Source organism: Lupinus angustifolius, chromosome LG18 (genome assembly GCF_001865875.1).
Source record: "Lupinus angustifolius cultivar Tanjil chromosome LG18, LupAngTanjil_v1.0, whole genome shotgun sequence".
In the NCBI taxonomy this organism is placed as follows: Eukaryota; Viridiplantae; Streptophyta; class Magnoliopsida; order Fabales; family Fabaceae; genus Lupinus; species Lupinus angustifolius.
This window is the reverse complement of record NC_032026.1, coordinates 15,970,100-15,993,450: the sequence shown is the minus strand read 5'-3', so window position 1 is coordinate 15,993,450 and position 23,351 is coordinate 15,970,100. Positions and strand designations below refer to the sequence as shown.

Genomic DNA, 23,351 nt, shown 5'->3' with positions numbered 1-23,351 from the left:
AAGGAACATGATATATAATTTTCTGAACAACGAGGCCTAGTAGCAAACAAAGAACATTATATAAAAACTAAATACATCTATCTGCATACTAACATATGTTAATTCAAATGATAAATATTTGATTTTCCTTGAGCAAAATTTCGGTTCGAGTTTCATGAATGAAAAAAATATAAGGATTCATGCGGAAAACAAAAAAAAATACAGCTCACATTAGTTAGCTTCTAATATAAATACATATGAGAATTGAGAAATCCTAACTTCCCAACTCCTTTTAAGAACTTGTGTAATTTCATGAATCAAAATTTCACCTTTGAGCACCTGAACATGAAGCCCTATTTTTCTGTACTCCAAATTCCATGCTAAATAACATTTCTTTTAAAGTAAACACTTATTTAAATCATAGTTGCACCAGTGTATCCATTTCTATGTGGTTGGCATCGTCACATTTTATATCAGTATTTTAAGGAACCATAGAAATCCACTGATAAATACAAGCTCAGTGAAGAAGTGAAGTTAAACAAAAAACTTACTTTTGCATTTGATCTAACATTCTCTTCACACATGGCGTATTATCCTATGGAAACATGAAATAGCAGTGAGATATTGGCACGGCTCAATCAAAACCAAAACCCACACTCAGAAAAAACAAAAGTGCAGTATTTGTCTGAGTGAACCAAGCCAATATCACAATAACTACATCATATAAATGTATTATATGGGAAGAAACTTGAACTATAAGAAAAACCAAGAAGGCAGAAGAAGTAAAGAAAGAGAGAAAGAAAAGAGAAACGTTTGTTTGAGTGTGAGAATGAATTGTTGGGTGTGAAGGATTTTAAGAGCAGAAGAGAGGGTGTGTTTCACTATATTGCATTAAAAGCCCTCGACTACCAAAGCATAAAGCTGGGACACTGCATTAATTTCCATAGTTCTTGCTCCATCCCATTTTCTCTTTTTTTTCCACCCATAACGTACTCTATTGCCCTTATGGTCTCTTCAAATTTTAATGTTGCATCTGTTTTTTCCCCACAGGTATTCTTGTACTGAAAACAATTTTGTTCGAACTCATAGACATGTGGGACTAATTCTCCCGACGGATATTTTTGCATCTGTTTGTTTAAACTGCTAGTAAACTCAAATGCATGTTATCATAAAGTCAAATTTAACTCATTGTTGGGTTCATTCATGCAAGTAACCCGCTGAGATTCTTCTTCTTCTTTCTGCCTGCATGTGGGGTATAAATGCCTTGGGATAAGAATCACGACACTGTGGCCACATCATCTATCATTGATTTGCATTACTTTTGTTTAAGAATCAATAGTAGTTATTAAATTAATGGTGGATGATTTATTGACAGTATAAAAAACATTACACTGTCGGTTTATACTTATTAAATCCTTAGTATAATACTACGCTTTTTGTGCACATAAATTATACTCACTCGTACATTATATATAATATATAAGATATTTATAAATGATGTATATTCTTTCTTGTGTAAGAGAAACATTAATGATGTTTTCTCTCCAATATAAACAAATTTAAATACAAATTATATATTTCCAATGTCACTTTTAATTAAAATAATATTCCACCGAATAACACTTTTAATTAAAGCTTTCATCTAATGCGATTTAAGAAAGGATAACACTAATAAAAATGTTACATTAAAGTGTTTGAGAATTACTAGGGTTGGACATGAATACATGATGGTGATACTGGTAGTGTTAGAGAAAACAGAAAGACCACAACATTAAATGAGGGAATCTCCTTCTGGAATTAACAGACAGCAACATTAATAGGCAAGGTACCCGTGAGACTGTGCCCTTCAACTCTCAATACTCAATGCCATTTATTTATAAGAATAAAGTATTCGACAAATAAAAGTACCACATCGTACAGTTTTGTTTAGTTTTAGAAATATTTTTACATAAAATAATTAAATATGACATATGTCATAATTTTAGTGGCCGAAAGAGATAACTTATCTCTTTATATCATCAGATATTTTATTCTCTTTATTTATAAGAATAAAGTATCTCCATATACCAGAATGTAACTTATCTCATTAAATTCAGTCACTATTGAACATGTGTCTTATAAAAAATGAAAATAAGACATTTATCAAACACCGTATAAATTTAAGAAGATAACTTATAAGACATAGTAGGGGAGAGTGTTGTGTTGCAGTGTAGGAAAAATGAACTACTCCCCATGCTTAAAATCCTTTTCATCTTTGCTCAATATGTCAAAGCAATATCTCTGTTACAATTCCGAATCTTGTTTTATACTGTCTCAAAGTTTCTTACCTCTATATATATAAGTTACTTTAGCTAATACTTATGCAGCATTAATTGATTTATATCAAATATATTTCTTCACCATTATACTTTATATTTATTATTCTCTACCTATTTTAATAAATTAAGTAATCTTGGAATATTAATATATATCTGTGAATATTTGCCATACTTCAATAGAAAAATGCATATAACATGTCATATTTGAAGACAATATATTTTATAGTTTTTGATGCTATCATTTAAAATTAAAATTAATTAAAATTAAAATATTAATGTATTATCAAGATCTTATTGGTTATCTCTGTATGATTTCGTCTCCACACAATTCTTTCTCTTACTTGTGTTTCTAGTTAGGTTGATATGGTATTTATGGGAACAATTAATACACATAACAGCTACAAACCTTTTTGTACAGGATGGAATCTTTTTGCAGACACTCAACGTCTCAATTTGTTGTGAAAATTATGAGAGGACAACGATTGAAATTAGTGCTTATCTGTTTATGGCATCTAAATTTTGCAAAACTCAAATCCAAGGCAAAACCATGAAACTAAGGTGCAGGAGGAGCATACTTTTGTTGAGTTCTTCTGTTTTTGACACAATTAAGGTAAGATAAAATAAAATTAAAATGTATATAAAGTTCAACATTGTCATTAATCTAAAAGCAGTTTTTCTTCCTAGCTTAACTTTTCAGAATAACAATGATGGGGCATAGGCTAATGTAATTATTTGATTATCTACCAGGGTTATAAACCATGTATTATAGAAAAAAATAGATTGGATTATCCAAGAAAGAAACAGAAAACGCTTCTTAATTAGTAAGTAGGAGTTTGGATGCTATGACATTGGAAACATTTTGCTTCTTTGTAATATACCTTGAATAATATGTATACAAATCTTCACACTAATGATTAATAAATATTACACTCTTTTGCTATGTGTAGTTTAATGGTAACGACTCAATTGAATAATGACTATTTATCTCTGAGGTCATGGATTTGAGTCGCGGAAGGCTCTCCTTGGAGGGGAATAAAATACCGCAGGAAATATTTAAGTTGATGGGTGACACGCTCAGTATATTCATGAGTTCTGGGAGGTCATATGTCAGAATTGGGGTGTTACAAAAAAAAGGCGATAAATAGTCACTATACCACTGAGTATTTGAGAGGAATCTTGTAATCAAAATCACAAAACAGTCAAAATATACTACTAATTATATATACGACTCAATTGAATATTGACTAAGTAGGTTTCTGAACATTTTACATGAATATTTACATATCATTTTAAATATAAATTTGAACATATTACAAAACCATAGATGTTCTAAAACTTCCCTACGCTGAAGTGTTGCTAATGCTAAGTATCATATAAAACTTGGCAATGGCTATAATCTTTGATTTGTTTGTTCAACAATTTCAAAATTTGTATTGTCACTTCTCTTTGTTTGTGATAAAATTGGACTTCAACTTAGGTTGCTGCTTCAACAATTTGATTAGCTCATATGTTCTAAGACATTGACCAAGGTAAAGGCAAAGGTCAAGAGGAGTTAAACCATCCTGAGCAAGCAACAGAAAAATTGCAATAAAAAATCAGAGACCCTGAAAATTAAGAATATAGATGAACAAAATTGAACACATAATCACTGTTTTAAAGGCTGGTTTACAAGCAACAGTTAATTTATTTAAGATTCGTTCATGCAACAAGTAACGTATAGAAAGAATAAAGGGTAACCCAGTGCACGAGACAACCACTTAGTGGATCTGGGGAAGATAAATGTACTGAACCTTATCCTTGCAAGCGGAGAGACTATTACCAATTCTATGGTTACAACAACAAAATCAATCTAGCTTTATCCTAACATGTGAGATTCGGCACATGAAGTGGTTATTGTATTGTCTGCTGTTAAAATTCGAACCAAAACCGTTGATCCATGTCATAAAAGAATGAATAAAATTTTACATTAGCTTGTAATTATCTAACCAAATTGGCAAGCATGACATTGGTGAAGTTTTCCTGAATTACTTTTGAAAATAGTTCTTCAACTACTAATAATGTTTTGACTTTGGAAATGTTTCTATGATCTTAAGGGAAATCTCATGTAAGTATATCACTTTCAAAATTTAGAATCGGGCCTCGGATATGTCACAATTTCTTTTCATAACATCGCCTATACATGGATTAGTAATTAGTTTGTTGCAGAGTTAGATTATCTTATAGTACCAATGGCAAACTTTTAAGCATCTATAAATGCAGGCAACAATGTACACAACACCTTGTTTATTGCACATTGAAATACTGAAATACGAAATCAATATACAAATACCTTGTTTTTTAATGTCTTATTAGCACCTTTAATGAGCAGAAGCCTCACTAAATCTGTTCTCTGAGTTTGAACAGCAAGATGTAACGGTGTCCAGCCATCCTACGTTAGACAAAATCAATCATGTTCTTCCAACGGCTGATCACAAAGATACAAGAGGTAGAGAAGCTAAATAGGAGAACAATAAACCATACATTGTCGGGACGATTTATATCCACGTTATACAGTAAAAGTATTTTAATTGTCTGGCTAGAAGCTGTTTGTACTGCATAGTGCATCAAGGTGGCCCTATCCTGTTTCCAACACAAACAACAAAATAGACGCACAAAATATCAGATACAGGTAAATACGAATATGATAACGAACAATATGTTCTATTATAAAGATACAGTCCTGCTTTAATACATGATCAATGCTGCCCCTTGGAAAATTATCGTTGTTATCGTGATTATTCATGATATGATAGGAAGAGTACCAAAATTAACCTTACTGAAGAAAACCAGCAAGTAAAGGCACACATAAGCAAATATAATAGTAAAACCGAACAATTAAGTAATTTTTACCCACTTTATCCTTTACAAATGGATTAGCTGAATTTATCAGCAGATAATTGGTTATGGCCTGATTTTTGCCAATTATTGCTTTGTGAAGTGCAGTCAAACCATCCTGGAAACAAATAAATCACCAGTTTAAATAGAGGAGTCCACACATTTTAGTATCAAGTAAGAAAAGTTAGATTTCATAGACCTTATCCACAGCATTAATATCAACATTATGTTTCATCAAAGAATCTACAAGATAAAATTCTCCGCATGCAGCTAAAGTGTGCAGAGGAAGCCATTTATCCTGCAAATAATGAGTACCGTTCATTAAAAATAGTACAGGCATCGAGGTTATTCATCAAAAGGCAATAGATAAGTGAGTCAGAACCCTTTTCTCTACACCTCTATGATGGTTCTGACAAAAAATATGTACACGAGTTCTTAGTGCCAATAATGTAGTCCAGGAAGATAGACATCGATAACTACTGAGATTACTCAGCTACAGCATCAAAGGCGGAACAAAAAAACTACGACATCGCCTTGAAGGAGAACTAGAGAGTTTTTTATTTACCAATAATAATAAGATTATAAGGATGATGAAATATCTTCATTGTTCATCAGATGTTAACTTACTGAACTAGCACTTGCCAAGTCTGGTATTCCCCTTTTCAACAAAACATTCTCCTCCTTAGTAAACAACTTCTGACGACCTATTAATGCAAGCATGAAAGAATTAGGACAATACTCCCAACACTTAAAAGCCACAGAATGCAATTAGGATCTTAAAAAGGCCACCATGAGGCCAATGCAAGGATGAATGATTCATAAAATCAAAACATTCCTATGATCACAATTTCATTTCACTGCCTACATTGGCATTCATTTTCACTGGATGCAGTGAAGTAGTTAGGAACTAAGCAGTCAATTTTTAAGAAGTTCATGCATGAGTTACCAAGGCAATTAGTTTTCACTGGATTAGTCATTATTAATTCATGTTGCACAGAACCAGAAGTCATTAACATGCTGCAATCAAACAAACCTTCAACATCCACAAAACTAGCTAGTGATAAATAAAGATTAATCTTTTGGTACTACAAGGTTTTGGAATAGCACAATTTCAGGAACTTCGTCCAAAAAATCCCACAACTAATAGGATTTAATAATGTTTATTTAATATAACATAGAAAATTTTGAAAAATATAAAGACTTAATTAAAAACTTGTATAGTATAAGAACTTATTAATAGAGAGTTTAATTGGGCTGGTGAGAACAGTGTTTGAAAAATTAACTTATGAAAATAGCTTATAACGTCCCTATAAGCTCTTTTCAGCTTATTTCAACTTATGAAACAACCTCTGTTTAGCTCTTTTCTGGTAATAAAACTTGATAAACCCTTAATTAAGATGTTAACCCAAATGCACCCTTAAAGCTAGAAGAACCACAAGACTAATTTAACCACAGAAAATATGAAAATGGAAGGCAAAATAACATACCTTGAGAGTTCTTATTAGCATGAGGATCATAATACTCACTATTCAAAAACTCAGAGACATCCTCCAAACTCCTTCCATAAACAGCCCATCGAGGATTCTTTGGCTTAACACGTTCAGTACCACCAAACTCATCGTCATCATCATCATCGTCGTCACTATCTTCTTCTTTTTCGACAAAGTCTTCTTCTTTCACCGGAAACCTTGAAGGGTTATCAAGAACAAGTGGTTTCAGCTGTGCCAATTTAGCTTCCTTATAAGCCTTATACTCATCCATATTCAAATCCTTCAATGGAATCAAACCTCTTCTCTTCTTATCAACCTTGCTATCTAACTCCATCTCCTGTGCAATCTTCCTACTCTCTTTCTTCGCTATGTTAATCTCATCTTGAATTTGCCTCCACTTCTCAGGAACCAAATTCTCAGCCACAATTTGTGGTGGTGCCACATTTCTCTTTTTCTTTTTCCTTTTGGGTTTGGTGAGATTGTAGGAATTGATGTTGTTTTGGAGAATAGGGTCTTCAAAAACACCATCTTCAAAAATGAGAGAGTCACCGAGAACATGTTGTTGGAAATCATGTTGAGAATAGAAAAGGTTCGAGTGAGTGGGGAAATTGAGAGTTTGTAAAGATAGAAGCTTTCGAGGAATTGGAGTGGAAAGGAAGAAAGGGAATGGAGAGAAGAGAGTGTGAGGTTGAGGATTCAAAACAACTGTGGTGGAATGGAATAACATCGTACCTTCCACTTCCACTTCGTGTTTGTATATAGGGTTTATATATATATAATTTTTTTTTACATATTATAGAAAAAATCTAATGATTTCAATTAGCGAGTAAATCTATACCATTAAATATTCATAAAGTAAGCTAATTTTATTTTGGTTTCTTGTCCTTTGATTAATAAAGTATCTGGTATAATCCTTTTTTGTTTTTACAAGGTATTAATTTGGTCTTTCTGTTGTATTAAAAATTAATCCATTTTCAATTTGTCATTCTCAATAGCTGATGATATAGTGAAACTATTAAGCTGATGTGTCCTTGATAATTTGGTCTTCACTGTTAACACATTCATAATGAATGTGATTGTTATCAAATTGAGTTATTCTCATCGATTTCTGTTTGCAATGTCTTAATCAAAATATTTGTTACAGTGGGTACGAGAGCAACAAAAAATACAACATATTGGAACTTTATATCATTTTTCAGATCAGAGGGGTGTGCAATAGTGACAAACCTCGAGTATATTTCCTTCTTTTAAATATCTTAGTTCCTAAATTATTATTATTCTCACTGGTGTTGCTTTTAAAATATTCTAAAAGTCACTTACCTCTTTGTCGACGAACTAACATTATATTGTGACACTATCTTACTAGTTTTATTTTGCAAACATTCACTTAAACTTAGATATACTTATCTAGAATTAATTTCATAAAAGGCAATTATTCTGATTGGATACCAACAAGGTGTAGTCTAATTGATAAAGAACCTGCTAGATCCCAAGGGACCAAAAGGTAAGAGTTCAATTCCTGTGAGTAACACTTGTTGGGAAGGGCAGTCACGCACCCCAAAAGAGATTAGCTCCTTACCTAAAAGGGTGAGGAGATCTCCTTGGTAGTATCAAAAAAATTATGCTCGAGCTTCATCCAACTAAAGGACCAAACATTAGACCAATATACCATGAGATACAAACATCCCTTGTATAATAATGACTTCCTAAATGACAAATATTTGGATCATGCATACATGCACAATTTTCAAACGCAGTCATCACTCCATACCGTAACATGTTTAACTGCAAATTTTAAAACATTTTGTCCATTCCTACTTATTGTACTAACACGCATAAAGAAACAGCAAACTTCCACAATACATGCATGAATCAGAGGCATAATCAGATAGTACCATAATATGTTTCTTGATACTAATCTGTACTATACTGGTCAACATTTTTTGTCTCCTTTCGTCTCTTTCTACAGAAAGAAACAATCAAACAAGATGTCACCTAGCTCCTCGGGTATATCTCCGATCTGGGCTACCATAGGGGGAATAAGGAAGTGACCTTGACCGAGCCCTCCTAGATCTTCCACCATAGGGTGAGTGCCTTGGTGAATAATCCCTGCCACCTTGATATGGTGAGCGCCTTGGAGAGCGACGGTATTGATAATCATCACGGCCTGATCCACCTCGATACCTTCCACGGTCACCACGATCTCCACGGCCACCACGATCTCCATAGTCACCACGATCTCCACGGCCACCACGATCTCCATGGTCACCACGATATCCTAGTCACATGTGGATGGAATTCAGTAAAAATAAATTTTTTTGAGAACATTAAGAACTTTCACAAGAAATACTATAGATTAAACTCCCCATTAATATCTCAAACTTACCAGAATCTCTCGTATTTTTAAGTCCAAGATAGTGTCCTGGAGTAGGAGTTCTTGGTCGCTTTCTCCGTGACTGAAAATATACATAAGCACATACTTGAGAGTTCCAATGATATAAGATAATAAGACAAAGTGGATATTCATTCAAGTATGACTGACAGCACTGTAGCTTGAATCCTGCAATATATTTCTTGCCTTATTATGTTTTATGAATTAACACCTTTTCATTATATCAAGAGTCCTTTAAAAAAAATGAAGTAAAGAGCCTAGTCTATACTAAAAAAGGAGGAAAAAAACTTGTATCGACACATGATTAATGCTAGGCATCAGATACCATAAAAGCCTGGTTAGATAGTGGTTGATAATGTCCGTTGATTATTGAGGGTTGATAGGGAGGCTGAGGTTGTAAAGTTGTAGGACAATATAGTTGATATGTTTAGTTGATCAGATGCATTTGGTTAGCTGTTTAAGATTGCCATAGATCAAGCTGTTTCACTAAAGTTGAGATGAATGAACTGATCATCTTTGATTGGTGCCAACATAGCTGGTGCAATGCATTCTGAATATAATCAGAAAACCTTAAGTCAAGAAGAAACAAAAGCATGTGTTTTATCAACTACTTGTTGAAGAACACATTACCCGCTCAACAGTGATGGAGCGACCTTCTAAAACGGATTGATTGAGATACTTAACACAGCGGCTTGCATCCTCAACAGTGTCCATTGTAATAAAAGCAAAACCACGAGAAATACGCGTACGGGGCTCCACCACGAGAAAACAAGAAGCAACCTAATAATAAGAACAAAAATTATTTATAATTCCAAGATAATGTTGAGAAGTTATGACGACTAAGAGAAAAATCAATACAATACACACTTTTCCCTCCTTGGAGAAATGCTCCTGTAGGTCTCTCTCAGAGACCCTGGAAGATAAGCCGGTCACATAAAGTGTGTTTCCAGGATTGTTTACTTCAGTCCTGCAACATCATTGATGATATTAGAAATTCCTGACAAAACATTCATTATTAAACCAGAGCATACAAGCACATTTGTCCCCTTAAGAAATACTTACAAAACTGAGTTACTTTATCAAGCAAAATATCACGACTAAATAAAAGAAAAAAAATGAAAATGACCAACCTTTCAGGACTTCTTTCTCTTGATCTGTACCAGAAAAGACCAATCATTCCACAATGTATGATAGAAAGATAGCACAAAAGGAAGAAGTATCAGCCACAATAGGAGAGACATGACAACAAAAAGAGTAGCCCAGTCAAACCAGACATAACCCTTGAAAGCTAAACTATGATAGCCATTTACCTGCCACGACTTTGTGAATGGGATCTAGGCCTTTGTCTTGGAATAGATCTTGACCTAGACCTAGGCCTAGACTTTGATCGGGATCTCGACCTTGACTGAGCTCTCCATGGAGAAGGGGACCTCGAATTCCTGAAACATTCCACAATGACAAGATAGGAATTAAGAACAAATAGAAGTCTCTTCACAATAACAATGGTCCAAAAAGGTTACTAAAAACAGACTACATTCAGAACGCTAAAATCTTAGAGTGGCTACCTACTATAATCTGAGCCTACCAAAAACCAAGTGCTTGAATTTAAAATCTCAATAAACAAAGGATTCGTCTCATTGACAAATGAACTCGAATGAACTCGAGTGTGGAATAATATAATTTCAAAATGCAACACACTAACAAAACATTTCAAATGTCCTGTTAGAGTATTTTAAACAAAACCTCTTTTTAGCAACATCCAATGTATATATTTTTATACTTGTATGGAATGATGGATTTCACAATTCAATTCATCGACAAATCATTTCTATTGCTGGATTAACACGACCTATTTCGACCAAAACTCAAATTAAATTGTTCAAAAACAAAATCAGACTCTAACAAAGGCTCTACTTCTCTCGTTTCAAATTCTTTTTGCACAATCTCGATCTCACAATTAAACATTCAAATAAAAGATTATTGTTGTCCAATTATATCTAATTAGCGTAATCGAAGAGAGTTCTAGGGTTTACATTCTCGGTGGTGGTGGTAATGGAGATTCAGCCTGCAAAATAATTAATAGAAAAAATAATAAAAAAATAGAGGGAAAGGAATACAGTGTGAGCATATATCAGAACAAAAATGGAAACTTTCATAAAGATAGATTAAGATAGAGAACTTGCCATTGGAACGAGGGGAGAGGTTGACGGAGACGAAAGAAGAAAGGTTAGGGTTTTGATGCTCAAATCAATTCACTTTCAATCATTAGCTTCTATAAAATCCTTCTGTCCTATTTGGGCCTTCTAATGAAACATCGGCCCAATATAAACTTTCTTTATTTGGTTTTTTTCTATAACAAAAATTGATTTTTTTTTGTGGTATCTCCTCACCAAACTAATCTTTTCTTCTCATCCATATTATCACTCTCATTGTCATAAATCGATATATGATTTTACATCACTAGATCAACTCCTTACAAACTATATTTTTTTGTAATAGTAACTGAACTTTATAAATAATAAGTAATTACATAGTGCTAAAAATTACATACTTGAGATAAAACTAAATATATGTCTACCAACAAAACGTTAATATGGTGGTGTAACGCCCCACTAGTTCCTCAGAGTCGAGGATTCGATTCTTAAGAGACAATCACGAACCCTCAAAAGTGATTAGTTCCTTACCCAAAAGGTAATGATATACCATTAGTAGTACAAAAAAAAATTATAAATAAAATTAAATCTTCTTTTGTAGGAAAGAGGGGTAAACCCCAAAGAAAATAAAAATACATCATGTGGTAACTAATTGAGAAATACAAGTCCTATCAATCACATAACTAGGAGGGAAGATATTGTCAGGTCATTACTTATACTTCTGGTTACCAAATTAAAAGTTTATTAATTTATATATCTTTGCATGAACTTTAGAATATGGTCATCACAAATGTTACAATAACTTGTACAGCATCACATATTCTAAACCATTACATCCTCCTTCCTATAAAAGTGATAATATGAAAGGTACATACAACTTTCTGCAAGTGTAGCAACAAAATCAAAGTATCAAACACATTCAATGATCATCTATCACATACAAACATGGTCTTCGTGCTCAATGATGGGGCTTTCACTGTGCCTGTTGCCTTCTCCTCCAAGACAAAAGCTTTCCCACTTTGTTTTGGCTCCTACAATTTCCCTCTGAAATCCCAAACAGAATCTTCATCTTTTGAGAGTAACAAAAATCCACCTAATATGGAGATTGCACCAAACATAGACCTGAGAAAAAGGTTCTAGAGTAATGTCCACCAGTCTCCCTGGCCCACTATTCTCTTGCACAGCCAAATGCAAAGCCCTGCTGAAGATATGCAACATAGACTCAAGGAAACCAACTTTGGTTTAGGAATTTAGCCAAACCAGAGAGAGGCCTATTGACACCAAAGCTCATTGAATGTGCCATTTGTCTTCTCTTTGCCAAGAATCAGTAAAGTCAAACCAAGGAGAGTTAGTATATCTGAAATTATCAGGCCATCACATATATTCATACATGCAAGAATATCAAAATATAGGTTACATTGACAACATACAAGAATGTCTAGATTATGGCAGTCCACGGATGCATGTCATCCACCTCAATATTTAAAATGGCAATTTATCGAAACAACATATAAGGTATTTCAGTTTACCTTTCCAATGTAATTCTAAAGCTAAGTTGGATGATGTTCAAATTTATACCAGCATCAATGGATATACGGGTGTGACTGGGTTCTGAGTATCTCCAATCATAAAATGTCAAAAGTTGATTTAATGTCAGATATGTTACATTTGTCCCTCATGTGTGCAGATAAAGTATTCAATGTAATCTGAGTGTTTTCATGTCTCAGCTTCGCAGAGTCATGTGAGAGAAAAGATTGTATCTCATTTTGCAATTCAATCCAGCTGCAGCCAGGTAATTTTCCAGCTTTCTTCTCTCTCATTAGTACCCTTACTCTTTCAACCTCCTTCCACCTTCCAGCCTCAGCATGCATGTTTGACAAGGTAATGTAATTGGAAGCATTATGTGGTTCAAGTTCTAAAAGTCTCTCAGCAGCAAATCTACCTAGTTCCAGGTTCTTGTGTACTCGACAAGCCCCAAGCAGAGAACCCCATAACCCAGCATTTACTTTCACCTTCATCCCCCTTACGATATCGAAGGCTTCTTCTAACCTACCCATGCGGCCAAGCAAGTCAACTACGCAGCTATAGTGCTCAGCCAAGGGTTCAATATCAAAATCGTTAATCATGGATTTAAACAATTCCAAACCCCGATTGGCTAAACCAGCGTGACTGCATGCTGACAACATTCCAATGAAGGTAACCTCATCAGGAGCCATCCCCTCTGATAACATCTGTTCAAAGGTCTTAAATGCCTCATTTGCATATCCATTCAAAGCATAACCTGAAATCAAGGAGTTCCAAGAAATAAGATCAACACATTCAATATCTTTGAATACCTGTTCAGCACTCTGCACCCTTCCACATTTTGCATACGTAGCAATCAGGGCATTGCTAACAAATAAATCATTTACATAACCACTCTTGAGAATGCATTGATGAAGTTGCTTGCCTACTTGCAAAGCAGCAAGATTAGCACATGCACTTAAGGCACATGCAAAAGTTGATTGGTCAGGTTTCTTTCCTTCCTGCCCCATCAAAACAAAACTCTTAAGAGCATCCAAGTATAAATTATTTTGTACGAAACCTGCAATAAGAGAATTCCAGGAAACTACATTTCTCTCCCCCATAGCTTGAAAGATCATTGCTGCTCTGTCCATCTTCCCTGACTGAGCATATCCAGAAATCATAGTATTCCATGAAACTGTGTTCTTAATGGGCATTTGTCTAAATAGATCCAGAGCTTCATCCATTCTTCCACCCTGGGAAAATCCTGCAATCATGCTGTTCCAACAAATAGCATCACGTGTGGACATTCGACTGAACATTTGACTAGCCTCATCTATCCTTCCATTCTGTACTAATCCTGACATCAATGCTGTTTCTGCTGCTATGTCTTTGCGAGGCATCTGATTGTAAGCTTCCCGTGCCTCATCAAGCTTACCCACTCGAATGTACCCATTAATTATTGTAGTCCATGTTACACAATCTTTATCTGACATTTTCATGAACAACTTAACAGCTTCATCAATTTGCAAGTCTTCAACATACGCTGCAATCATCGCATTCCAAGAAACCACATTCTTACTTGGCATCCTGTCAAAGAGTCTTCTCGCCTCTGTAATCTTACCATGTCTTGCAAATCCACACAACATTGTAACCCAGGAAACCGAGTTAGGATATGGAATCTTTTCGAAAATCTGCCACGCAGAATTGAGGTCGCCACTGTTAACAAACCCAGCCACCATCGAATTCCACGAAACCACATTCCTCTCAGCCATCCTCTCAAAAAACTGCAATGCCAAATGCATTTTCCCATTTTGTGTATACCCAGCTAACATTGAGTTGTAAGAAACCAAATCCTTCCGAGGCATCTGCTCAAACATTTTCTCAGCATCATTGAACTGACCCTTCTTAGCATAACCAGCAATCATCGCATTCCAACACGCACTGTCCAATTTATCAGGAACCAAATCGAACAGTTCTCTAGCCTTTTCAAGCTCCCCCTTACGCGTATAACAAGTAATCATTAAAGCCCATGAAAAATTGTCTCTTTGAGGCATTTTTTCAAACAATTGATTGGCTTCTTCAACCATATTATTATGAAGATATCCAGCAATCATGGTGTTCCAAGAAACTATGTTTCTTCTTGTCATTTGATCAAACAGTTGTCGGGCATCACTAATTCTACCGTTTTTAGCAAACACTGATATCATGGAATTGTATGTTACAAGGTTTTTGTGGAAGATATGTGAGAAGACTCTTGTGGCATCTTCAACTTTTCCTAGCTTGCCCAGATGAATAATCTGAAGGTTTTGGTTGAAGACATGTTTTCCTTGTTCACCTATTGATCTAAGCTTATTTTTCATTGATCAAGACTTGTGTCGCCTGTGGTGGCGGGAAACCTAAGTAGTTGCAGGAACCACTTGCCGTGTGGTGAGGGATTGTGCCACCGCCGATGGAAACGTTAGCGTCGGGTGGCTATTTGTGTGGCGGCGGCGGTGGCTGATTTAGTTGCGTGGCGGTGGAGAGGGAAAAGAGATGAAGAGGAGAATATAAGAGAGACAATAAAATGTTATGGGATATATTCAAGAGGACTTACTCTAATTTTTTTAAACTTATTCATCAGCGTAGTAATGAGAAATCCAATTATTTGAGTTTCTTTAATGATATTTCCCATTGGTTTAAATAAAGCTGAAAATGGGTTGTCAGTGGCAAAATATTTTGCCCACAAGGTGGTCATTAGCGCCAAGATCCCAAGGAAAAAATAATGTAAAAGAATTAGTTAAATACATAAATTAATACACATTTTTATATTTGAATCTTTACTTGTGTAGGATAGGAAATGAATCGAATCAAAGTTCAACTCCATAAAAATTTATTCGGTTTAAAACTTGATTCACATTCGAAATGAGGTATGTTTTCAAGTTGAATTTGGTTTGTTGGAAGTTTATGAATTATTCAGTTTGACTAGTCAGCTAAAATTAGTTTTGTTCATCAAAAGATTGCGGTCTGTCTAATTCAATTCATTAATTTGATTGTTCAATTCTTAGCTTGATGACAATTATTTATTTGATATAGATAAAATTAGATATTTTTATATATACATTATACAAATATATTTATAAACATGTTATATATATAATCAAGTTAGTTCATGTAACAAGTCGAAATCTATTTAACAAGCTTAATTTTTTATTCTTTATTCACTTATTTAATTCATTAACTAAGTTTAACAATCTAAATAATGAATGAGTTTCAATTCAATATTAAGTGGGGTAGTTTAATTTCCAACCCTGCTAGTATCCTTACAACACCTTTGGTGCCTAAATGAAAGCATCGTGATGACAGTTGGTCCATAATTTTTATAGTAAGAACAGGACTTAAAAATAAAAATAATTTCAGGGTGAATTAGGATTCGGATAATCATAGCTAACAGGTAAAAATAATTTGAAAGTAGCTAACAAGTATCAAGTGGGAACATAATTTTTTTATATATAAATTATGTGAACATAAAATTCAAAACTTAGTTGCCAGAGTCTCAATATTCCTTAGTTAATTCGTTAATATGTAAGTAGCATAAAGCTACACGGTTAGTTTTTTCCCTCTTAAAATCAATCAGTACTAGTAAGTAAATTTTGCCAGAAACTCAAATCATAAAAGTAATGGAAATAAGAACAATAACATTACATTTCTATAGCAAACAACAGTCATTACAACCCTTCATTGTAGCTATAAAGATCCCTGGTTTATTAATTGAATAGCTGAATAGAATGGATTTTGTTCCACATTAAAGGGACCTTTGCTGAGACATACTATATTATTTGGACAACAATAAAAATCACTGCCATTGGAAGCTAGAAACTAGATTTGGTTTTTACCTTGTTCAATGTTTAGCATTGATCAAGTTTCTGATGACGTACTGTAAAATGCCTCCATGGTTGAAATAAGCAAGTTCAACCTAAAATGAAGTAACCAAAACGTTAAAGGATAAGAGTAAAGGCACAACAGACACAACACTACCACCAACAAAAATGAAATATGTAACATTACCTCTGTATCAAATCTCAGGGTAGCTACAAATGTCTTCCCATTATCCGTCACAACTGTGACATCTTGACCGGGTCGTATTTCGCTCACATTGCTTGGAAGATCAATGGTGTAACGTTCATGGCCAGTCAATCCAAGAGTGTCAGCATCCTCCCCGGTCTTAAAGCACAGAGGGATGATACCCATTCCCACCAAATTACTTCGGTGAATCCTTTCAAAACTTTTTGCTATGACAGCTTTCACTCCCTAGCAATAATAAATGAATGAATGCAGCATTAGATAGTTGATCACAGTACACAAATAAAATTGATCAGAGTAGAATGGCACCCAGGTTGTACCAGTAGCATCGGACCCTTTGCAGCCCAGTCACGGGAACTTCCACTCCCATACTCGGCACCAGCCAAAATAATTGTATCGTGCCCCTCGCTCTTGTATTTCTGATAATTAAGAAGTTTCAATAGCAATTAACAATGTGGTGCCATATATTTTGATACATTCAATCACAAGGTCGAGAATCTCTTCCAACCAGAAAATCACATAAAACACAAAAATGAACAAACAGAGAATCATTCTTAAAGTGAAGGAGACATCATCAGAGATGTAAAAACATTTAACTAATACACCTACACATTTCATAGTTTAGATTAATTACCGTCGCAGCATCAAAGACTGATAGCTTCTCCCCAGAAGGGATATGTAGGGTTTTAGGTCCCACTTCTCCATTCAAGAATTTGTTGACAATACGGATATTGGCAAAAGTTCCTCGTGCCATCACCTCATCATTCCCACGGCGACTTCCATAGGAGTTGAAGTCTCGTCTATCAACCCCACGTTCCACAAGGTATCTGGCTGCAGGACTGTCCTTATGTATGCTGCCAGCTGGAGAGATGTGGTCGGTGGTAATACTGTCTCCAAAATTGAGCAAACAGTAAGCATTCTTGACTCCATGAGCACCTGGGGGAGACATGCTCATATCTTTAAAATAAGGTGGTTCATGAATATAAGTTGATTCACTGTCCCAGGCATAAAGAGAACCAGACGGAACAGATAAGTTATTCCACATGGGATTTCCTTTGGTGATTGCATTGTATGTTTCCCTAAACATATCGGGCAGAACACTGGATTGTACAACCTGAAAATTGGAAAAATAAGAAAAATCTATACACGGTATTTTGACTTGCATTTACAAGTAGTGGTAAAACACGTTGAGTCACTTACATTTGCTATTTCTTCACTGGATGGCCAAATATCCCTGAAGAAGACCTTTGTTCCATCCTTCCCTATCCCAATGGGTTCAGTGTCAAAGTCAATGTCCACCTGCAGAACAATGTCCAAATTAGAAAGCAAGGGCAAACTTTCATTTGAATTATTAAAATCAATTTACTAGTCACATACGGTGCCAGCAAGGGCATAGGCAACAACAAGCGGAGGAGAAGCAAGGTAATTAGCCCTTGTCAAAGGATGAACTCGGCCTTCAAAGTTCCTATTTCCAGACAATACAGCTGCTGCTACTATATCTGAAACATTCAGAAAACCAAATTTTGGGTATGTGAGAGATTTCCAAGTCATCTAAAAAACACCCACTTACAAAAGGATATATACCGTTCTCGGTAATTGCAGATGCAACAGCTTCATTTATATCCCCTGAATTTCCAATGCATGTGGTGCATCCATACCCAACTATATTAAATCCTAGCTCATTCAAATACTTCTGCAAGCCACTACAGGAGCAATATATAATTCAGGAATAGTGATATTTCTATTACATGAAAATGAATGCCAACGTGTTATAGAATCATATAGTTTCACTGCATTCTAAAGAATACCTCCTCTGCAAATACTTAGTTACAACACCAGAACCAGGAGCTAGACTTGTTTTAATCCATGGCTTCACCTAATAGTCAGAATATTGGAATATTTACAACCCATTAGTAGCCAATAACAAATTATTTCAAGAAAGGGAAAAAATTAAAGCCCGTCATGTATGCTGTATATGTCTCTAACTACTAGGCTTAAAAGTCCTACAGCAGCCAGAATAAGTACATGATTTTCCTTCTTAATTATTTATTTGTTTATGGAGAAATAAAGAAGGGGATCTCATTGCATTCAACAGTGTTTTAAAGATATAAATTCAATCAGACATAAAAGCACAATCATGCCCATCTACACAATAGCCCAACTATCGCATTGGAGTATCTCACAAGGCAAAGATGCCATGTATACTTTTGGGTATAATGTGTGCAGGAATATCATTGTTGAGTTCAACCATAAGGTTAAAATGATGTATATACTAAACGAGAGATATCTACTAACCTGCAATCCAAATTCACATGCTTTCTTAGCAACCAATGCAGCTCCAAGCATTACACTGGGATTTGAGGTATTTGTACAGCTGGTGATAGCAGCGATAACTACATCTGCATGCTTAAGATGTGCTGTTGTCCCATTGAATGTGAACTCTGCAACCTTGCTCTGAGATTCTTTTGGTATAGCAAAACCCTGTAACAACACAACACTTACAGCTCAAACAAACAAAAAAAGAAGTGTAATAAGGCAAAAAATAATAAAAAGGATATGGCTTAGAGAAGGATATAATTAGTTGCACTATTTGACTTCCTGGTATGTTGGGGATTGTACTGAGCCAATTAGTAAATGCAAATTTACCCAAGGTAGTAAAGGTGAAAAACACTCATAAGGAACTAAGGGGTTTTAATGACTTAAAGCAGGAAGCGCCAAAAAGTGCACAGCCCACTCGTGCTAAGAAAGGCGTTAAAATTATATAAAGAATAAACAGTAAAATAGATGACTACTTTGCATTGATTTATCATATTAATTAAGCAATCAAGCATAAAATTTCAAAATAAAGACTGACAATTAGTATTATTTTGAACATTTTACACCCATTAGCACCACCTATGGCAGGCTAGGTGCATGGGCAAAGGCATGCACCCCAACCAGCAAGAAGCACTCAACCATTTTGGTGCCCGCCATCACACCCTTGACTACAATGATTTCACCGGACCCAAAATGAAAATAAATAATTATATAATTAAGGAATATGCTAGCCGGTTACACATTTCTCTCTCTCTCTCTAAATGAGGGGAGAGTGAGTGAGAGAAGTGCTACCAAGAGTGCGGTGATAATTGAAAAATCATATTTGAAAACTGAAGGTGAAGTTACGAAAATATAGACATCATATATGCTAGGGATAACCTATACAACTTTATATTTAGAAGTAAAAAATATAGGATGGTTCAAAAAAAAATCATACCTTGAACCCAACTTTGTTGTTGAGGCATGCATGCCAATCTGCCTTCATTTCTTTCAAAGGGACACGGTCATGAGGCCTGAAAACATTTAAAGCAAGGGTTACACAACAAAAAAACTGAAAAGGTAAATTTACTTTTTGAGTTAAGTTACTTCCTCCCTTGTACTTTGCAAGCACTACACGGACCTTCCCTCAATTAAATCTTGCACAAAAACTCCATTATATTCATACAGAAACATTACAACCAACTCCAACGTGTTGTCGGGAGTCACATATTTGTTAACAAAGTCACATATTTTGAGGTCAAATTTAAACTTCAATTCAGATGCACCAAATGAATGTGATATTCACTCTTGAAATATATGGTTGAACAAGGGTAGGAATGATATTTTAAAAAAAATCTGTTAGGCTTGTTAGCATTCTGAAGTTCGTGGTAGTTTCTTTTATGGTAGAAGCGATGGAGTTTTATGTAGGTTTTCTTACTAGAGAAACGTGTAATGCAAAATACAAGGAATGGGAGAGTAATGCCTCCCCACTTTTAATTGGAAAACATTATGACTCATTACCTCTTTGGACCAGAGATGCAGGGAACTACATCCTCAAGATTGAGCTCCAGATATGATGAGTATACTCTCTCCACTTGGGGCTGAACAAAGGCAAAATCTCAGTCTAACAATGTTCTTTCAGACATTTCTGATATTACTAACCCAAAACAGTATATTCATATACCTCACTATAGTCAACAAACAACTTATTAGCCCGCAAATAGGATTCTATCATGGAAACCTGCAATAAAGACATATAAGCACATGTAGACAACACACAATAGCATGGTACAGGTGTCAACTTACAGTCTCATCACTTCTGCCAGTCAGTTTCAAATATTGCAAAGTGACATGATCCACGGGAAAGAAGCCCATGGTTGCACCGTACTCAGGAGACATGTTTGCTATGGTGGCACGATCTGCTAAAGTTAGTTCACTCATCCCTTCCCCTGCATAAGGGAGGTAAAAGAAACAATTATATAAGCAAAGATTAATCAGGTAGGCAGGTGATGCAAAAAAAAATATCATTTGCATAAAATAGTATGTACCATAAAACTCCACAAACTTGCCAACAACCCCATGCTTTCTAAGTATTTGAGTAACGGTCAACACCAAGTCAGTAGCTGTCACACCATCTGGTAGTTTTCCTATTAATTTAAACCCAACGACACCGGGTAGGACCATGCTCATGGGCTGCAAAAATATGAGGTAACAAAATATTGTAAATAAAAACTTACAACCCAAAAAACTAATTGGACAAAACTACACAAGTCAACATCTACTATTAAGAATAACATACACATTGTTAATAATTTACAGGTTTAGCAGAGGATAAAATTGAAAATTTTATCAAACATACTCAATGTAGGAATTAATTTTATTCTTTAGTTTTAAAAGAAACTAGAGCTCTACAACAAATTAACATGTTATTTTTACCTGGCCAAGCATTGTAGCCTCTGCTTCAATTCCACCAACTCCCCACCCAGCAACGCCCAAGCCATCTATCATAGTTGTGTGTGAATCAGTTCCAACAACGCTGTCAGGATAGAGCACACCGTTTGTGTTGAACACGACTCTGCCAAGGTATTCTAAATTGACCTGCGCAATTTGAAATAGAAAAACTTAATTGAGAAGTATTGGACCAAGAACAAAGCAAGTTTTCTTTCACATGTAAAATAAAATTCATTCTTTTTTTTGGTCAGCATAAAATAAAATTCATTCATAAATTAGGTATTGAAGAACAGGTTAATACTACAAATCCAGAGATATAGAAGTGGTTACTAAATGATGCAATGACCTGGTGGACTATCCCTGAGCCAGGGGGGACAACGAGCATGTTATTGAATGCATTTGAACCCCATTTGAGGAAACCAAATCTTTCCTTGTTCCTCTGGAATTCAAGCTCCATGTTTGCCTGAACAGCATTTTCTGATCTTGCCACATCAACCTGAACTGAGTGATCGATGACAAGATCTACTGGTACCTGAATGCAAACAATTTTAAAACCATTAACTATACCCAAACCATAATCAATTAAATAAAAAATCAATACTAAGCTAAGTCCATTAATGTACACGAGAAAGTGGCTTACCAGTGGGTTAATCTTATTAGAATCACCACCAAGGTTGTTCATTGCATCTCGCATGCAAGCAAGATCAACAACAGCAGGCACCCCAGTAAAATCCTGAGAATTACATTCAATGCTCAATGAGTTTGACAAATAAAACTAACATTATAAGAATCTCGTAGAATCAATATCACGGGTGGACATCTTTTGTCCCAAAAAGTGTATAACTACTTGTGAATGGTTAGAAAAATACTTAATTATTAAATTTTTAACTTAAATACATTTTTTTCAACCAATCACAAACAGTGACACATGGAGTTACACACTTTGTGGAGAGCAAATGTGCTATCACTTATGTACAATAGAAATCCCTCACCTGCAGAAGCACTCTAGCCGGCTTGAATGGAATTTCCACCTGTTTCGGAGAGGTATTCTCCCAATCAATAATTTTTTCAACATCATTACTCTTAACTTGAAACTCATCGCAGTTACGAATTGCAGATTCCAAAAGTATCCTGATAGAGTAAGGAAGTCGATCTGCAACACACACATAAAAATGTCAGCATCAATTCTACACCAGTCCAATAAAACATAAATCATCGCTCATTAACAAAATCGCTACATTACACTATTCAACCTCTCTTTGATCCAAATAATAACAATAAAACAGCAACAGATCACAGAAAAAAACATTAATAAATAAAGCCTGTGGAATCGAAACCAGATTCATTTTTTTTTAATTGATACTAATGTGACAGTTATTATCGAGCATCTATTATATATACAAAATGATAATATACAAAAGAAAAAACATAATCAAACTCTGTATCCATGATTAATTAACAATCAGAAAGTGAATAAAGATGAAAATGAATGATTCACCGATTCTAGGATCGTTGAGAGCTGGTAAGCTATAGTACTTTCCGAATTCACCATCACCACTAGGCTTCTCAAGAGTCTTCAAAATGCTATTGAAAGGATTTTCAGTCGCTGCATGAACAAATCAAATAATTGAAAAGCAATAAAAACAAATAGAATTTAGAAATTAGAGAAATGTTGAATCGTATATGGTTGGAAAGAAGAAGTGATTGAAAAAGGGGAATTGTGGTACCCATGGCAATGTTAGTTGTGTGGATCGAAGAGATTGGGATCGAGTGAGGGAGAAGGAGTAGGTGAAGAAGTGAGAAATGTAATAAATCTTAATGTTATTTAAACGGA

General features: G+C 35.0%; 4 protein-coding genes across 10 annotated transcripts; all 4 read right to left on the bottom strand.

Moving 5' to 3' along the window:
* Positions 3,580-7,423, bottom strand: LOC109332170 (ankyrin repeat domain-containing protein, chloroplastic-like). 3 transcript variants are annotated; one of them, XM_019567038.1, is made up of 9 exons: positions 7,271-7,423; positions 6,659-7,231; positions 5,799-5,875; positions 5,371-5,469; positions 5,191-5,289; positions 4,818-4,916; positions 4,627-4,725; positions 3,760-3,859; positions 3,580-3,725 (listed from the first exon to the last, which is right to left on the bottom strand). In XM_019567038.1, exons 1-9 carry the CDS (start codon positions 7,386-7,388, stop codon positions 3,688-3,690), a joined length of 1,302 nt encoding a protein of 433 aa, XP_019422583.1. In that variant the 5' UTR covers positions 7,389-7,423; the 3' UTR covers positions 3,580-3,687. The 3 variants fall into 3 exon arrangements, with proteins under 3 accessions (XP_019422583.1, XP_019422581.1, XP_019422582.1); XM_019567036.1 differs by having other exon boundaries at positions 3,580-3,723; positions 3,758-3,859; positions 6,659-7,423; XM_019567037.1 differs by having other exon boundaries at positions 3,613-3,859; positions 6,659-7,423.
* Positions 8,333-11,335, bottom strand: LOC109333362 (serine/arginine-rich splicing factor SR45a-like). Of its 3 annotated transcripts, XM_019568825.1 has the most exons (9): positions 11,237-11,335; positions 11,087-11,118; positions 10,364-10,492; positions 10,184-10,207; positions 9,921-10,020; positions 9,684-9,833; positions 9,048-9,117; positions 8,927-8,939; positions 8,333-8,872 (listed from the first exon to the last, which is right to left on the bottom strand). In XM_019568825.1, exons 1-9 carry the CDS (start codon positions 11,237-11,239, stop codon positions 8,653-8,655), a joined length of 741 nt encoding a protein of 246 aa, XP_019424370.1. In that variant the 5' UTR covers positions 11,240-11,335; the 3' UTR covers positions 8,333-8,652. The 3 variants fall into 3 exon arrangements, with proteins under 3 accessions (XP_019424370.1, XP_019424369.1, XP_019424368.1); XM_019568824.1 differs by lacking the exon at positions 8,927-8,939 and having other exon boundaries at positions 8,333-8,903; XM_019568823.1 differs by having other exon boundaries at positions 8,333-8,939; positions 11,237-11,334.
* On the bottom strand, positions 12,195-15,338 carry LOC109332799 (pentatricopeptide repeat-containing protein At4g02750-like). 3 transcript variants are annotated; one of them, XM_019567847.1, is made up of 2 exons: positions 12,376-15,338; positions 12,195-12,328 (listed from the first exon to the last, which is right to left on the bottom strand). In XM_019567847.1, the coding sequence occupies exon 1, from the start codon at positions 15,070-15,072 to the stop codon at positions 12,832-12,834; it is 2,241 nt and encodes a 746-aa protein (XP_019423392.1). In that variant the 5' UTR covers positions 15,073-15,338; the 3' UTR covers positions 12,195-12,328; positions 12,376-12,831. The 3 variants fall into 3 exon arrangements, with proteins under 3 accessions (XP_019423392.1, XP_019423393.1, XP_019423394.1); XM_019567848.1 differs by having other exon boundaries at positions 12,195-12,563; positions 12,736-15,338; XM_019567849.1 differs by having other exon boundaries at positions 12,195-13,487; positions 13,791-15,338.
* Positions 16,372-23,351, bottom strand: LOC109332798 (aconitate hydratase 1). The gene is made up of 20 exons (XM_019567845.1): positions 23,245-23,351; positions 23,016-23,123; positions 22,510-22,670; positions 22,158-22,250; positions 21,864-22,049; positions 21,503-21,664; positions 21,115-21,259; positions 20,873-21,015; positions 20,751-20,807; positions 20,588-20,667; positions 20,025-20,100; positions 19,067-19,252; positions 18,580-18,647; positions 18,356-18,474; positions 18,149-18,270; positions 17,972-18,070; positions 17,406-17,885; positions 17,092-17,190; positions 16,757-16,999; positions 16,372-16,664 (listed from the first exon to the last, which is right to left on the bottom strand). Exons 1-20 carry the CDS (start codon positions 23,246-23,248, stop codon positions 16,590-16,592), a joined length of 2,706 nt encoding a protein of 901 aa, XP_019423390.1. The 5' UTR covers positions 23,249-23,351; the 3' UTR covers positions 16,372-16,589.

Bases quoted from the DNA above. Each gene is read 5' to 3' on its own strand.
- LOC109332170 (XM_019567036.1), bottom strand. From the start codon at position 7,388: ATGTTATTCCATTCCACCACAGTTGTTTTGAATCCTCAACCTCACACT. The intron at 5,470-5,798 runs GTAAGTTAACAT...CATTATTTGCAG, and splicing joins ACTTGGCAAGTGCTAGTTCA to GATAAATGGCTTCCTCTGCA. The intron at 4,726-4,817 runs GTATGGTTTATT...TGTCTAACGTAG, and splicing joins ATATAAATCGTCCCGACAAT to GATGGCTGGACACCGTTACA.
- LOC109333362 (XM_019568823.1), bottom strand. The intron at 10,493-11,086 runs GTAAACCCTAGA...GGAATGTTTCAG, and splicing joins TTACCACCACCACCGAGAAT to GAATTCGAGGTCCCCTTCTC. The intron at 10,208-10,363 runs GTAAATGGCTAT...TTTCTGGTACAG, and splicing joins CATTCACAAAGTCGTGGCAG to ATCAAGAGAAAGAAGTCCTG.
- LOC109332799 (XM_019567847.1), bottom strand. From the start codon at position 15,072: ATGAAAAATAAGCTTAGATCAATAGGTGAACAAGGAAAACATGTCTTC.
- LOC109332798 (XM_019567845.1), bottom strand. The intron at 21,260-21,502 runs GTAAAAATAACA...ATATTTTTGCAG, and splicing joins AGGCTACAATGCTTGGCCAG to CCCATGAGCATGGTCCTACC. The intron at 21,016-21,114 runs GTACATACTATT...TCCCTTATGCAG, and splicing joins CAAGTTTGTGGAGTTTTATG to GGGAAGGGATGAGTGAACTA.